Here is an 18106-nt window from a genome sequence, read left to right as displayed (position 1 = left end):
TGCCAGCGACACTGGTTTCTAAATTACGGCTTCATGCAGGCCACGGCAGATCCGTCTTATCGACCTTAACACTATTGAATCATAACGCAACAAACAAGCGCTCACAAACACACGATTGTATCTTGCACACATTATGTGACGCAAACTTCCTATTTCAAACGTCCTACAAAATGAAATCCGCGTTCTAATCATTTTTGCATGTCCTGTGTCTGTTTTACTCTCAGGATTATTAGGTTTAATCTACAAAAGCTTTCAAAAATGTATCACAATATATTTTGTCTATTTTATATTATGCATTCATGTAGCTCAAACTCTAGAGCATGCGCGAGCAAAGGTCATGGGTTCGATTCCCAGGGAAAGCAAGAACTGATAGAATGTGTGCTGTGAATGCAATGCAAGTCGCTTTGGATGGAATCATCTGCCAAATGCACAAATGTGCATTTTATTTTTAATTTAAGACATTTTTCAGGCCTGCTTAATAAAACAAATTTGATCCGACAAGATGCAAAATAGCCTACACACATTACTAGTTAGCCTATTTGGTAGCCTAAGATGAAATGCATTAAACTTATTTTATATGTGCGTATAAAATGTCTCCTCATAGAAGGATACAGATGAAGGGAGGGTGGGTGGGGGTAATGTGGGGGGCAGTTATACTGTGGGTGGACCGATATTGTCACGGCATTGCAGACGAACCCACACTACCTACGTGGTTCGTCCCAGCGCTTCCGTTTTCCAGCGTAACGCACGGGGTTTGACCATTAGAGAAACAGAGGAAGAGAGACAGAGAGAGGGGACGGATAGAGAAAGAGAGCGAGGGAGGAGGTGATCGTGCTTCTTTTCTCGAGGAATACTAGACAGAGCCTCCGAATGCGTGCGAACTGCCATTAGTGCAAGTCCATCACTACCACCAGAAGAAAGATTATCGTTTTTAAATCGATCTGGATGAAGATTCTTGCCTCACTGAGGACGTAGAGCAAATCCATGGGTTCACCGAGCAGAATCCCGTGAGCTTCACGCTTGGAATATATTTGACATTCAAAGGGAAGTTCGCTATCAAACCGCGAGTATTTGGAACTGCTACGAGCTTATTGTACCGTTTCAGGGACTCGCAAAACTGCATCGGAATTTAAGGTAATGTCCAATGTCAGTTTCTTCGAGTTTGATTCATTGAGTTGTTGCACTTAGGCCATCGCTACAGCTTAAACCATCGGTATACAGATGTGTAAACCATCCGTGATGCATAGAATGATCTATTGTCGTTCATTATAATTGCGGAATATTATTTATCAAACACTTACACTTCAAAGTTGCAATGATTATAGCTCCTAACCCATTCATAGAATTCATAGACGCACCAAGGAAGACAATGAGAACTGAACTGCATTGTGTAAAAAGCTATATGTTTATGAATTATGTATCTAATACGTAGGCTTTATTAATGTGTAGGTTTATATAATGTGTGTGTTTGTGTTCAAAGGAAGTTGCGATTGATTGGATGATTTATGTGAGCAGACTTTTCAATATTATGAACACTGCACTTGTTTTTGTTGGACCATATGGGAGAGTTTTAAATGAAGACTGTTTTGGAAGTTTATTTCGTTAGCATAAATGCAAAACTCACAAGCACAATGATCATTTCTGTCATTGTAATCAATGGCAAGGACTTATTACTGTGGTGCAAAATGGGCTGAGGGGAACCGAACAACTGAAACGCTTGTTTAACGCTTTCTTTTCTGTCATTTAGGCCTCGCGGTGGAAGTAGTTCACAGGCCCTTCTGACATGGCGGACAGCGAAGACACCTTTCGACTCCAAAACTCTCCCAGTGACACTGATTCAAAAGATTTACAAAACGACGGTAAATCAGACAAGCAGAATGGAGCCGCTAGCAAATCCCCGTCATCACAGACAACTTACATTCAACAGGTAACAGCTACTGTCTTCAACCACTTCATTGTGTGTGTGTGTGTGTGTGTGTGTGTGTGTGTGTGTGTGTGCCTACTTTACCATATTTTGGCTACCCAGAAGTACCACAGAACAAAGTTATTTTTAAATGTGAAATTCCAGAGAGTTTTCTGTTAGGGTTAGTGTGTGGGTCAGTTTTTAGTATAACTAGCTGTTTATAAAAATAATAATATGGAATGTGCCCATTTAGATTGCTAAATACGCTATAGTTGTTAACTGTTGAACAGCCGCTGACATAAGAAAATGAATAAAGCTGTGCAGTAATTTCATAACATTTGTTCAGATGGTCGACGAGGCACGAATGCTTTCGAAGAGGATTCAAATATAGATTGACGGAATGAGATGCATAAAATCATCAAAAGAAAATAATGCAACTAAAAGTAATGCAGATCATGAAGGTACATGTGGGAATATTTGGCAGTAGCTAGTTCACATAGGCTATTTCTGAAAATGTTCTCTTTGCTACAACACCATTCGAAAATAATAACTTAAATGTTCGTTCTAAAAGAATTTCAGGTAATGTTAGCTTACTCAGTTTTTCAAACGATGGTTTAGTACAAAATCAAAACGTAATCTTGGCGTTTATTGCCATATATTTTGGTTTAGTAACTTTTATTGATCTACTTAAAGCTGAACAACTTTTTTCTTCTTTCTTCTGCACACGCATTTTGATGCAATTTGGAGTAGCGGCAGCGTCGTTATTAATGCTTGAAAATATGCAGTCCATTTGTTCATTCTCCACGTCTGCATCTGTCTTTTTAAAAGGGAATGGAAGGGATAAAAGTTTACTTACACGAGCGAGAGTTGTGGACAAAGTTTCATGAAGTGGGAACTGAAATGATCATCACCAAAGCAGGGAGGTAAGACACAATCTTTTCATTGCATCAATGCAGTTTTCAGATAACTTGACTAAACACACACACACACACACACACACACACAAAAAAAAAAAAAAAAAAAAAAAAAAAAATGCACAAATTGATTATTATAATACTAATAATTGTATATAATTTTATTATATGAGCCTTCGTCTGTTTCCCCACTGCAATGGACATGTTTATTGAATTAGAATTAATTATAAATTTTCCATTAAAATTTTTATCGACACAGACTGGTTTGCTTGGCTTTATATATGATAACATAAAATTCAGATTTCTACACTGCAATAACTATTAATTTAGATGTATTTTTAGTTTTTTATTATATAAATTTTAAATTCAATTTCAATTATTTTTGTTAAGAATGTGTTTTGAAAGTTTGCAGTGTCAGAATAGACTAATCCCGCGTACTTCAATAAGCAATGGTTTGACTCCATCATTTAAGATGAGTTTTTATCCTAGTTATGAGTGGAGCTGGAAACAATCATCGTCTGTATTCTTGATGCAGATTTTTCCAATAAAGTTAAAGTCATGCACTGAACTTGGATCTCTCTCTAAAACAATAAGAGCGCTTTAAAATGCTATCATCACAAACCATCGCGTATTGCCTCTGAAATATAAAATTAGCGGGGCTTTTTTTAAGGTTACATTGGGTATTAACTGTTTGTAAATTATAAATGTTTATAAATACTAATTGTTAACAACAAAGGCTGATGTTATTTCTCTCTAATAGCTAAGAAGTGTTTTAAAAACATATTGAACATGTAGGCTAACTGTGTTTCAGTGCCTCTTTCATTCACAAAACATTTTGCTTCTTTAATCACAGTAAGGCTTCTCAGAAATCACATGCGGGTTTAAAGCATGAAATCACTGTGCATGAACTCCTCAGTGCTGTTGCTTAACATTATGGTCAGTGTGAGAAGATAAAAAGGCAAGGTAAAGTTCGAGAAATACCGAGCTAATCGAGGGAGATTAAGTTGATGTTTAACGTCATAAATCTCCGTATGCATGCAGCGAATTGTCTTGCAGTTATTCTCATTTATTAGGCTATTCATAACAATTACATCGCGGCAGATTTCAAAATGTGCAGCTTATGATTTTCTCTCTGCACAGAGCTGGACAAAGGTGGCTTTTGTTCTAATATAATTTTCTCGTCAGTTTATTGGAAAAAAAACTCTCATATATCAATCTGGAGAATTAAACGAAATATAAATGTTCTTTTGTGCATTTTAATACGTGTGTTTCTTAAAGTGAAACCGTGCATCACATGTGAAGTTGTGCCACTGAAAGCACATATATGCACATTTTCATAGTTCACACCAATATCTCATTATTTGTGTTACTTGTCCTAAATGTTCCTTTTATATTCTGTAATTTAAACGTTGTATTTGCAGACTTATAGCCTATATCGTCATGTGTACGACAAAAATAATCTGAATCAGATTTATCATACTAAAGGTAGTAAAGGGTCACGATCATAAAAGCCTATATATGAAATAGTCAGAAAGTTGTGCCGTGTCAAAATGTATATCCAGCACTGCTCGTTTATACGTCTAAAATTATGGATTTTGTTGTTGTTTTGTTTCTTCCATTAAAAAATATACTTTATATTATTATTATTATTATTTAATAAAAGCTTCAACACAACCTTTACGCAATCCGTGCTGTAATATTGTCCCGTTTTCATCCACAGGCGGATGTTCCCAAGCTTCAAAGTGAAGGTCACCGGGTTGAACCCAAAAACCAAATACATTCTCCTGATGGATGTTGTGCCAGCCGATGACCACCGCTATAAATTCGCCGATAACAAATGGTTCGTGAGTCATCAATTGTTTTATTCACAGTTAATGTCACTGCTACAGGTTATTATTTAGATGTAAAGTTCTCAATATTGCTGCCCCGTACCTTCTAGTACTAAAGACAAGCTTCTCAAATGTTCTTGGCAAGACCTATCAAACTGTCACATATTCCTTTTAATTAAATAATTAAATAAGACTCATTCATGGTCTTTATGCATGCTTTACTAAGACTAAGAAAAGATGATGATTCAGATATTCCTAAATAATGGTTATACAGACTTCATTTTAGTTTCAAACAATTGAAAGTTTATATTTACACTTTAAAATGTTTACATTAAAGGATGAGGAAAAACAGACTTATATATATATTCGATTCCATCTGCTTCCTACAGCAAAACAGAAAACACAGTATTATGCTACTTGTTTTATGCTCCTTTTTCAGGGTCAGTGGTTTTAAATTGTTGAGGTTATTGAGGGAGGATGTCCACAGGCCAACATCCCCGATAATTACCCGTTCAGTGCATGTTCTGGAACTAACGACCCTCTTGATCAACCATCATCTTAGCCATTAACCAAATAAACCGGTCTTTGAAAGACATTATGTACAATGCACAAGGCAGTGATGCATGATAAATGGAGGCTGAATCACATTTTGACAAGTTTCAATTTCAATAAAGCAAACATATGTTCAGGGAACAAAACATCTGTTAGTTTTAATGAAATCACCCTTGTACTAATTAATGCATGGGACAAATGAAGAGAATCTCAAACCTGAGAACAATATAATCACAAGTAACTAATATAAAATATTGCAAGTATAAAAGTTTGGAGGGAAGTTGATGCAATGATGCAAATGAGTGTGTTTTGCACTATGGCTCAGGTCTGTGACGGGGAAAGCAGAACCTGCCATGCCGGGAAGGCTATACGTCCATCCGGATTCTCCGGCCACTGGCGCACACTGGATGCGGCAACTGGTGTCTTTCCAGAAGCTTAAACTGACAAACAACCACCTGGATCCCTTCGGACATGTGAGTGAATATTTGTCTCATGTATTTGCTTTGAAACTAACCCCAACCCTTGAACACAGAAATATATTTGACAAAATCATGTTGGATTGCACACCCTAAAAAGCTACTTGTTTTGTTGGCATAAATGGATGTTTAAAGGTTGGTTCAGTGATTTTTGACTTGAATATAAACAGTAACTATTTTTTTCAGACACAGAACTCATGACAAGCATTCCTCATTTTTTCCCTCAGGCCAAGCAGAGAAAGAGGATTTGAGTTTTTAGGTAGCATTTTGCGGGTGAATTGCATCGGAACTCCAGCTCAGGAAATACAGCCCTGAATAGGTGCTACTGACAAACGCCAGAACAGTGTAATAACCAAAACACATCTTAAATCCAGTAATGATAATTGTGACAACAAACGCACCAGCAGACAGCCTCAGATGTGGACACACTTAGTTCAGATTACAAATTTACGCTCTGTAAACTGTTTTTCATTCTCCAGGTACCAGCAATCTTGATATGTGAAGCGTCCACTTTTGGCTTAAGCTAGTGTAGAGGAGTTTTTCAGCCCACAGTGGTACTCTTAATTCAAGAGCATGTTGTTCAACATTTCTCAGATTTAGCCCAGATCACCTTAAGAGTGAGCACTGGGTTTATTCCTGCAAAGAGATGTTGATTAGATGCCTCACATGTGTATTTGTGACTGTGAGCTCTTTGCTGTTTAGTTCTGATCACAAGGTTGAAGTCGATCAAGCTTGTTTTGCTGCCAAACCTCAGCTGGTAGAATGAAATCGGAGCCCGGCTGGAATGTGAGCAGAGTTGTAAATTTCTGTCCAGAATGCATTTTTGATTGGTTGCAGCGGTTCTTGGCGTGCCCCCTTTTGTGCCGAAAGAGTACCCTGGGATTTATAAATGAAGTACGGCTTCTCGACCAAAATAACAATCTATCGGTTTGTTGTTCCAGGTGGTTGAAATAATTTCAGACCTATTTATAATTACTAGTCTCAGAAGCAAGGCTGAACATGCAAAGCTATAAGCTGGAACCTGTTAGGAAATACATAAAACCAGCCAATATTTCCCAACTCTGTCTTAATTAGACTCCAATGATGAGATAAAGATGTCTGAAAGAAACTCACAATAATTCCCATGTGGGTCACTTACCAAGTATGAACACAGTAAAAGCAATAGTTAACTTGAGTACAGTCTGAATGTTCCAAGTTCAAGGCGTTTTTAGATCGAAGCAAACTGGCTTTGATCATTTTAGTACCATTCATCAATAGGCATACACACATTCCCTGCCTCTTGCAGCCATCCAGAAATATCTGAGTCAAAATGGCGGAGTTTGGATAACTGTGCTTCAAACTGTTTATATCTAATGGCAGAGTGTGATGAGTGATGGACAGAGGTATACAAAGGCTGTTAATCTGCAGGGTTTCAGAGTCCCTGTGATGTCGGGAACATGAAAGAGTGGGGCAACATTCATGGCCCTCAGTGATCGCTCACTATCATTAAAAACTATCATACAGCGCGGGGGCAAATGGAGAAATGGAGCAACAGGGCATCCAGAACAGTGGGTGGTCCCACAGAAAACTTTTCTGATGTCCATGCAGATTTCCACATTTTCTGTTTGGTTGCAGTGTCCAAGTAGGCCTACAGTGTGCTTCAGAATTTTATTTTGACATCACATGCATTTTTTAAAGTGTTATATATTATTATATATTTATATTTATCTAATAAATCATCTTGTCGATCTGGAGCTAAAGCAATATTCCCAGCTGAGAGCTGTGTTTAAAGTTTACAGCAAGCCCTGCTTTCCAAGTCTCAGTGTTGATTTGAGCCAAAAGCGGCTCAGAGGGACTGGACCGATGGCACTGATCAAAGAAAACGCTGCAGAAACGCTGCAGTTGTTTGGAGAATGCATGCGAGGGGAAAACGCATGAAAATGGAAAAGAGGAATGTATGTGTGTGTAAACTTGGCATCCACATCCAGAATGCAAAGTTTAGACAAAGTAGCCTACATTATACACACACATTAGACTTGGAAAAGAACAGCCGACAAAGCCGACAAGAACTTGAACAAAAAGCAATATTCTATTTAAAATCCATATTTAAGACAAGTGACCACTGCAAAACAGCAACTATATTGGGATTTTTCTGCAGTGGTGTATCTGTAAATCAGATCCAGCGCTGCTCAGACTCTGTCTAGTTTGAACAATAAGTAACAGGATGACAAAACGGTTTGTGCTAATATTAAAAGCCGGGATTTGTCTTAACAAAGTGGCTCTAACTCCAAAATCCGACACTACAATTAGGCTTGTCCAAGGAAAGCGAACAGACGGAGCGCAACAGCGCCGATTATTGATCTCAAAGCGATTTGAAAAATGAAAGTGTTTAAAAAACGCAGCTGATAGAAAGATAAACGTTCAGTCATAACAATTTGTAAGCGTCGTTCTTTCGCAGTTAGCCTACATTAATCATGCATGGTTGCATAATTTTATATGAAATGTTTTTCTATAGATATATTATATCTTGCTGTATATTATAGAAAAATAATGGTCGTCATATTTAAGCTCTATTTTCTTTCCAGATCATCCTGAATTCCATGCATAAATATCAACCAAGGATCCACATCGTGAAGGCAGATGAAAATAATGGATTTGGATCCAAAAACACCGCTTTCTGCACTCATGTGTTCCCAGAAACGGCGTTCATTGCAGTCACGTCTTACCAAAACCATAAGGTAAGAAGTTAGATTGATCAAATATTTTAGGTTTATCATGTTGAGATCATTTTTAACATTCAAATCATGAAGTAAGTGTGTGTGTGTGAATTGTTGAATTAGTATAGAATAACCTGCTTCAGGTCAATGACAAGAGATTCGAATGAGCTTATGATTGGTAAAATGATTCCAGCCAAACTACACGCCTAACTTTGATAGCCTGGCCGATTTGCCCTAAATAAATTAAATTGTTCAGCTATCAGAAATATTGTTGCTAATTGTAACTGGGAATTATTAAGATATTAATTACATCTATAGACTAACAAGCCATGTAATTAAATTATATTTTATCACAGTGCTTGTTTAGATTTTTCACTCTGAATTCACGAAATTCATTACTTGGTTAAGCGATTCTCCAGAAACCAAAACTATACTGAGATTCTGTTGTAGTTAAAAAAAAAGTAACGCGTGTTTTATTACATTTCCATGAATTATATTCTACTCAGAAAACAAAAAACAAAAAAGAATAAAACATGTCCGAAAGATTTATGTGGCTACTAAACATTTTTGATTTGGTCAGCTGTTGTGTTTCTCTAATATTTCCATTCTTGAATTCAAAATTTGATTACTGTTTAATAGTTTAGCTCCCAAACCAAGACATTTCTAGCTCGTAAATGTTACGCGTGTCTTTCTCTTGAAAGAAAAATAATAATAATACGGATACGGAAAGATAGCGTTTGCACAAATAGAACTAAATAAAGAGATAAAACAATTATGTACATAATGCGTTATATAAAATTATTGCATGTCTGAGTTTTTGTCACACTTGTTGCACAGATGGACAGTTGCTATTGTAACTTTTATCCAGTTAAAAGCCTTAATGACACCGCGATTCCGTAAAATCACAAACTGGAACATGATAAAGATAAGCTTGCAGTGTGTCTAACACTCATCTGATTATAATTGAGGTCTGTGTGATAATGTGAGAAAGAACATCGAACTGCACATATTTAACACACTTTAATCCAGACCTCTTCTGGATAGGCCAACCTGTATGTATTCATTGATTGCAATTGGTGTAAAACTATGGCACAATCAAATGCTCGTTTATTTGACGGCTCTCGAAGGCTTAAAGTGTACGATATTTCGAATTTATTATGAAATATTGTCTGTGAGGACCGAAATATTTTTTTGTTGAAGTGAAAGAGATCGCCAAGCTGAAGGAAGCCGTTTTCGCCCTCGCTTTTAACACAAAGCGAAACATGCTGTTTTTTAATCAACGGTTTAAGTTTATTAATTATTTACACTGCTTATTACTTTTAATTCCAACCAGTCAGCTTTTTAAAGTTTTATTTATCCTAAAAACCTAAATGCAACATAAAATTGTTCATTTAGCCGAGTATTTACAAATATTTTTTAAGAAAGCAATTTTACATACCTTAAAAGGGTAAAAGCATGAGCACCTGTATGTCATTAAAAATGATTGTTTTTGAATAACCTTTTGGGTCTTAAGATTGCAGCTAAACAAGCCAACGCTGATAATCATGTGCCCTTTCTTTCACTATGAGCAACATGTTACAAGTTACAAAAGGTAACACAATTTACCAGAGCATGTATGGCACATATTCTTCATCGAGTAGCATTAAACAGGCCGTATGAATATGGTTATTTCATGCGAATATACAAACAAAACGTGCCGTATAGTACTGCTAATATAACTGCATTTAAATGCAATAACCTGTACTTCTGGTAATCAAATTTATCAGTGAAAAGTTATAGAAATGAACTGAATATAAAGACGAAAACAATACAGCAACATAAAAAAAATTGAAATAAAACAATAGTCGACCTTCGCAAATGCGACATTGACATATTTTGAAATTATTCTGTTTGCACTTTTATGAAAAAAGGTACACATTAAGGACATCAAATTGTCATATATAAAAATACTGAATTTTGTAAAGTCACACGCACAGTGCTTTTTCAGAGCTCAAAGGTGCGTCCCAACATGCACATTTTTACAAGGTTTCATCTCAAGTGAGAGCCAAAGTAATGTCAAAGATCAGGTCCTGTTAGGAAACACACCACAACAGCCAAAACAAAACCCTCCCAGAGAGAGAGAGAGAGAGAGAGAGAGAGAGAGAGTCTCATTAGAGGATTATCCCTGAACTCACTCATTAGAGTCCAGAGCATCTTTAAAACAGCTTCTGTACATTTGCCAGAGGCACTTGGGATTTACCTTATATACAAATGCTTAAATACTATCTTTTTTGTATGCTTTGTTCAATTTTATGTACTTATGCAAGTCTTTTATTAACTTTCACAGATTCACAAGTTTTGTAATCTATCAAATCAGATTATCAAAAAGGCACTTTAATAATAATAATAATAATAATAATAATAATAATATCACTTTATAATTAAATTATTACATTTTTTTAAATGCATGGACACTATTTACAAAAATTAAAATATTTTACATTGACTTTTGATATTTTATATTAGGCCGATGATATTCATAGGCAGATCTCACAGAAAAGATTCAAATGAATTATTCTTTCTTCACATGTGGAATTATTAGACATTTTCAGGCTTATGCAAAGAAAAAAAAAATCTACACCAATCTTTATCCAAACTGACAGATGTTTTTCAATATTAGACCAGCATCAAACAAACCTCAATGCTGGGTACATGGAGATTTCATCTTTTCATCATCTGCTGACCAAGCAGAGTAGTAAACCACCAGGATAACTTGTCAATTTCCACACAGAGCAGCTCATTTTGCTCCTACATCTAACATTCTATTAGATATGCCTTCAAAGACAATTACAATGGGTTCCCCAATTAACACAAACATACAAGACAATCATTTTGAAGACAGTGAACAGTGGGCAATGCAAATCCATGAACACATTACTGCAAATGATAAAAAGGAAATCAAGCCATCTTTTTTGAGTTTTCCTGCTTTGTCTGCCATGGTTTACCATTTAGGAGTAACTTCTTTCGATCTCTTGAAGTCTCTAAGATGTCGATGCATGCTCTTATGCCATTAATAACAAAATATCTGGAGTTCAAATCAGGTTGAGGATCTCATTGTTTGTTCCAAATGAATGAAAAGACCACATTTGTGTGTTGGTTGTTTTACAGATCACCCAGCTGAAGATCGAGAACAATCCCTTCGCAAAGGGCTTTCGTGGAAGTGACGATATGGAGCTGCATCGCATGTCAAGAATGCAGAGGTGAGTTGAAATCTGTGAAGAGTGACATAATCGTACATAATCCAGTGCTTGCATAATGAGTTATTTTGATATAAACAAACATATCAGCATTTTTGTTTTGTTATACAAACTATTCTGAACTATTGAATGTAGAAAAAGTTGACATTACATAAATATTTACTAAAGTCCATTTTTTGGCCATTTAGTTTCAAGTCTGTTAGTCTCACTGCTGAGCATGTTCAGTTTGATCATTGTTGGTGCACTTGAATCATTATTATTTTTGGTCAAAGCATGGGGATTTATGATGACATTATAATTTGTTTTTGAGAAGTACATGTTTTAGAGTGTTTGATTAGTTAGTTAATTTATGAAGCACTATTTAAAACAGAGTGTTGACCAATGTGCTGAACAATAATAAAATAAACCATATTAAAAGAAAACAAAAACAAAACACACAGGCAAGACACCAAGAAAATATTACATACAGACAATGCCTCAAACTAACTCATTTGCAAGAACTCAAAATAAAAAAAGTTAATCAACTAAATCTTTTATGTTAATTGCTATTAAAATGTACGAGTTAGCTAACTCACTACTTCAAATTAGGAGCAATTAACATGCATGAGTACTACAAACTGTAAACTTGATAGTTCTGTTTACTTAAATTTGGGAACATCATAACTTGTGTAACTGATTACCTCAATTTTTTTGAGTTATCCCATCTTATTCGGGTTTAAAGTGTAGACAAAGAAGATGCGCCTTCAGATGACTTTTAAAAATGTTTCCATCTCCAGCGCTACTACTAACATAGTCCTCTAAACAATCAAAACTGACTGATCAGAAGACCTTAAAAAGCAAGAAGGCTTGTGCATGTGTAAGAGCTCTGACAGGTAAGGGTGCTAACCCATTCGCAGACTTGTAGATAAATACTAGGAGCTTAAAATCAATCCTATACTGCACTGGCAACCAGCCCAGAGAAGCCAGAATAGGGGAAATATGCTCCTGATGCAGCATTCTGAACCAACTGGAATGGGTTTAATGTTGTTTGGCAAACACCCATATACAAAGAGTTTCAATACTCAAGCCTCACAGAAACAAAGGCATGAATCGCCTTCTCAAAATCATCAAAAGAAAGAAATGGATTATGTTTTGTTGTAAAAGTTGTGTTATGTCCATTACCATCAGTGTTCTGTATGGTGCGGTTTCTTCTATTTCAGCACATTTACACAACTTTCTTTGGTGGATAGAAGTAATTCTATATAACCTTTTTAGATTGATACCCATGTAGCTGATACACAAGTTAAACTAAGAAAGTTCTACATCATAGTATACAACATCAGTGGTCATAAACTTAAAATGCAAGCTTAGAACATATTATATTGTGTTTGCATTACGGAAGCTTGTTTCCTCCACGGATTTTAAAAAAAAAAAAAGGGGAAAAAAGGAAAATATGGACTGTTGCGACATTTTATCTCATAATCTTTTCTTAAAATTCTGAGTTTATATCTAATAATTCTGTGAATTGACAGTTATAAGCTCAGAATTCCGAGATATAAACTGAGGAGAAAAAGTCAGAATTCTGAGATTAGAAGTCGCAATTATTTCATTCAACAAGCTTCCATAGACACCAACTTTTTTCCATAAACTGAGTAAACTCAAAAAATTCCTGAAGCTTGTTGCCTCAAGTTTTTGAGTTTTCTGATATTTTACAGTGAGCCAACATAGGAGCTGAAAGATAACAGGAGAACTGACCAGCATTTTCAGATGGCCTGGCAGATTAAAACTAAACTAAACAGGGTAGTGTTAGTTAATGCAGAAACACTCAGACACAAACCAGAGACGGCTGCTTTCACAAAGGCAGTGCTCTCGACTGAGGGGACACTTGTTATGCGAGTGTTCCTCTTGAAAACTGTCCACTCCCCCTACAGCCATGGCAATATCTCTGTTTCAGCTCTATGTCGATCCAGAACAGTTCTCTGCAGTTGTGATATAGTTGGTCCAGTGGAGGCAAAGACCACATGGCTCGTTTTCTTATTTTCTCCAGATGACTGCAGTATAGAGTGTGGAAAAACACATTTTCAAAGCAGAAAATCTGGTCGTACGGCCCACAGCAGCCAACACAGGCGTTGTCCACTCCAAAATGACAGACTTCATGATACACTAGGAAAAAATGGCAATGCTCTTTCCATGCCGTAGTTAACTTTGTCTGTTGTTACTTTCAAACAAGCAGAGAAAGAACTGACTAATCTCTCCCACGAGAGCCTTCTAGTGAGTTTCCAGATAATGACCTGAAGACTTTAAGACCCAACTAAATCCTGTACGATTCTCCTACTGAATCCGTTACACAGCACTACTATTAACTTTATTCTCAGTTATTCATTCTGCAGACGCTTTTATCCGAGATGACTTACAAGTGAGGAAGGCACTATTTGTTAAAAAGACAGCGAAGCAAAGTAATGCATCATAAAAATACAGAGAGAATAAAGAAACTCCACTGTGGTGCTCTGTAGAAGTCAAAGGTCCTGATATCCTATCTGTCCTCCACTGTCAAACACTGAGACTTAGCAGGTCTGGTCTTAGTTAAACGCGGACCAACTGGAAACCAGGTCAGTGGTTCAAAAGAAATAGTCAAGGAATTAATGCATCTTTCATAGATTAATTGGCATGAAAACCCCCCTGTCGTAGACAGATGGCGAAGAGATTATTCTCGTGGAGTGGTGGATGTGGTTAGTTATGAAAGGAATGGTTTCGAGACCTTGGCTGAAAGAAAAGCATGTAAATGTATGCCATGAAATGGCTCTTTTCTGTTCTCTAAAGCACCAAGGAGTACCCGGTGGTCCCTCGCAGTACTGTACGCCAGCGGGTCGGCACCAGCCAAAGTCCGTTCGGCGGTGACGTCCAAGGTCTCTCTACTCCCAGTGGCATGAGCTCTCAGTACTCCTGTGAGAACGGGGTCACGAGCACGTCGCAGGATCTGCTGCCCCAATCCCAGTCCTCTTACCCGCTGCCCCATGAACACGGCCAGGACTATCACTGCATCAAGAGGAAAGGTGGGTCCATCATCCATTTCACTTCTAAAAAGTTTAGCTTTTAGCATAAATGAATACTGTAAAAAAATCTGTTAAATTTTCTGCAAAAAACGGCAGCTGTGGTTGCCAGAGTTTTGCATCAAATATACGGCAGCAACTGATTTAACAGTACTAAAAACTTTTTCCATTGTATAGACCCAGCAAACATTTGGATGTTTAATGACCATTGAAAAGACATCCCTCCGACACAAAAAGTAGTTCCAAAATGAAAGTTATAAAATGTGTCTGAATGCATTTTTAGGAAATGTTCTGTGTTATATATTTTAACCGATTTATGCCATCCTACCATGATTATTTCTGGCCAGGGACACAATGTTGCCATCGGACAAACGTTTGCTGGAACGACTTCAGATTTTTTTAAGTCAACATTTATGTGATTAAAGTTGAGTCAACATTTTCTAGTAGATGATGACGTCATTAATAAACAAATATGGACCCGTTCACACAGTATGCATTTTCCATTCCAATGTTCTACTTTTCCATGTAAATATACACTAGATGGACGTGTATATGACCCTTGCGCTTGCATCTTTTGCATCGTCTCGCGCATGTTTTTTATCAGTTCTTTTGTCATTGGGTCATTATGTTTCAGCTCGTTCTAAATCAGAGACAGGTGAACTAGCACAGTAAAGATTACATTTATATGAATCCATTCGTGAAAGAGCGATTCTTCTACCTGCCAGTGTCTCTCTACTAATAGTAAAGCTGTGCGTTTTAGTTACTAAGAAATACATGCTAGATCTTTTCAGGTTCTAAGCTATTACTGATAAATCACAGAACAGTGTTGACAATCCACACATGCACATCATGTGCAAATATATTGCACGCATACAGAATCATTCAATAGCGCAGAAATGTAGTGCGTGTATAGCACTGCAGTTTAGAGCAGCGATTAACTTACCTGTACAATAAGTTGTTTAAAACGTGCATTAACCCGATCAAAATTGAGCATCCAGATGGTATAATCAACCATATCTTATGGAGCGGTCTCGGAGTATGCATTTATTTGTAATTAACTGTAGGATACTGAACGTAAAGGTGGACTTCAAAGATACTTTTATCCTGTTGCACCCTCTATAGGCCAAGGTCAGCGACAAGTTGACGTCATGCGTAAAGCTCACTGTCAGAGCTTTAAAGTCGACTAGTTGATTAGTCAGTGCAACCCCTAGTATAGAGGAAGAAAACTTTTTACAGTGACTAATAGCAATGATTCAGTCCCGTTTGGCTTGTGAGATTTCAAAATGATACCAAAATTCATTTCCATCCCATTTTGTCTGTGCACAGCTGAGGACGACTGTCACGCGGGAGAGCACTCGTACAAGAAGACCTATGTGGAAAGCTCATCCAGCGAGGATGATCACTACTACCGGCCCGTGAGCTACTCTCAGTCTCTGGGTCTCAGCGGCGCCCCCTACAGGGCCGAATCTGGCCAGAGGCAGGCGTGCATGTATGCCAGCACGTCGCAATCCACTGAGCCCGTGCCTAGCCTGGAAGACATCAGCTGCAACACCTGGGCGGGCGTCTCGCCATACGGTGGCTGCTCCGTGACCACCATGCAGCAGATGGAGCGGCTGCCCTATCAGCACTTCTCTGCTCATTTCACCTCAGGACCGCTGGTGTCCAGATTGAGCGGCGTCGCAGGCCACGCCTCACCACAGCTGGGCGACACCCACGCCATGTACCAGGGTTCAATGCCTCATCAGCCACTGGGCCGCCAGTGCAGTCCAAGCGCGGGGATCCAGTCGCCGACCGCCGGCCTACAGGGTAACGAGTACTTGTACACTCACGGTATCCCTCGCACCCTCTCCCCGCACCAGTACCACGCCGTGCACAGCGTCAGCATTATGCCCGACTGGAATGAAGGCAGCTAACTGGATCCCAAACATGGAGGAGAGGCGCTTTCCTGCATATTTATATCTTTTATATCTACGCTGCCTTGTGAGACTCGTGTCATAAATATCGGAGCCCAGTTCAACTGGCTGAGGCAGCACTGAACCTCTCTGTGTTTGAGCAGGGCAGTTTTGCATGATACTGACTGAATATCAGGGACAAAGAACTTTTCCCTTTCAATGCAAAGACAAATGCACAAAAATGCCAACCGACAAACCTTATTAAAAAAAAAAAAACAAGATGGCAAAGTAATTGAGGGGGGAAGAAAATCCAGTTTTATAGTATTTTTTCCATTTCATTGTTTGAGTTGTTTTTGACTTTGTACTTTTGAAAGTATGAGGTGATATGTTATAGAACAAGTCTTTGGGATCTTATCTGTAGAAAAACAAAACATGAAACCTTCTTCTGGTCAGTGAGCACCATTTGTCTCTCAAATCACGGTAGAAGTGCTGATTTTTACTTGGTGATGACTAAAACATTTTGGTGATGCAGATTTTGTTCAGGGATATATTACAAGTTTTAAAGCAATCTTTTATGCATCTTTGTGTCTCTAAACTACCAGTAAGTCCGTGATACAAAACATCAGTAAAATTTATTTGATAAATGAGCACTTTTTACTAAACGGTTAGCTGGAAATAAGGCACAACACTCAATACAAGCTAAAATACAATAGACTGGTAGTTCAATAGTACAATAAGCTAGTTATCACTGACATACTGGCCCCAGTATCTCTGTAAGAACACAGACAGCTAAAAATGCTTTAGGGTTATTCTAGAACATCTAAGATACAACATTGTTTTTAATTTACATGCAACATGTAGTACCTTAACAAAAGTTGGTATGGAAATGTTTATTTTTGGACACTTATAGTCAGCAGATTTTTTTTTTTTTTTCCTGTTAATAGTATTTATTTTTCTTGTATTATAAAACTTCATGTTACTTTACCTTAAAGGCCATTTGCTAGGTTGACTTTTTGACATTTGTTTTTTCATTACTTTGAGTTTTGTAGTCAAACTTTCCTTTGAGCTAAAAAAAAAAAAAAAAAAGATGGGGGGGGGGGGGGATACAGACAAAAAGATAATCGGACTGGTTTAAAATTTTCAATGCATACGAAAAACTGTCAAAAACATAAAAACATGCTGTACATACAACAAAATGTACATAGAAAACAGAATAAATGTAAAAAGAATCTTCCTTGAATTCTGAGTTTATTTATTGCAACTCTACTGACTGTGGCATTAATCTATGCAATACCATACACCTATTAAATCTACACTGTAAAAAATAATTGTTGCTTTAACTTAAAGTTACCTGGTTGTCTTAAAATTTTGAGTTCATTGAAATTAAAAATTTGAGTTAATACAATGAAGGCGATTGGTTTAATCAACAGAAACCCAAAACATTTTGTTATCTGAAGCACATAAAATTTATTTGACAAAAGAAAAAATGTTGCAATAAATCATGAAAATAACATTTTACAGTGAATGAATAACTCTATGAATAATGGCTTTTCAGCATTTGTGGAGCTAAAGTTTACTG

General features: G+C 37.2%; 1 protein-coding gene across 2 annotated transcripts; it reads left to right on the top strand.

The window, feature by feature from the left end:
* The first annotated feature begins 808 nt into the window (after nucleotides 1-808).
* Nucleotides 809-17588, top strand: tbx5a (T-box transcription factor 5a). 2 transcript variants are annotated; one of them, XM_067406739.1, is made up of 9 exons: nucleotides 809-1134; nucleotides 1748-1927; nucleotides 2732-2826; nucleotides 4538-4657; nucleotides 5524-5671; nucleotides 8239-8391; nucleotides 11518-11609; nucleotides 14406-14638; nucleotides 15962-17588. In XM_067406739.1, exons 2-9 carry the CDS (start codon nucleotides 1784-1786, stop codon nucleotides 16546-16548), a joined length of 1572 nt encoding a protein of 523 aa, XP_067262840.1. In that variant the 5' UTR covers nucleotides 809-1134; nucleotides 1748-1783; the 3' UTR covers nucleotides 16549-17588. The 2 variants fall into 2 exon arrangements, with proteins under 2 accessions (XP_067262840.1, XP_067262841.1); XM_067406740.1 differs by lacking the exons at nucleotides 809-1134; nucleotides 2732-2826 and having other exon boundaries at nucleotides 1758-1927.
* Nucleotides 17589-18106: the final 518 nt, after the last annotated feature.

The sequence above is a fragment of the Chanodichthys erythropterus genome, chromosome 13, assembly GCF_024489055.1.
Source record: "Chanodichthys erythropterus isolate Z2021 chromosome 13, ASM2448905v1, whole genome shotgun sequence".
Classification (NCBI taxonomy): Eukaryota; Metazoa; Chordata; class Actinopteri; order Cypriniformes; family Xenocyprididae; genus Chanodichthys; species Chanodichthys erythropterus.
The sequence above is the reverse complement of the archived record's forward strand: the minus strand, read 5'-3'. Positions and strand labels throughout refer to the sequence as shown.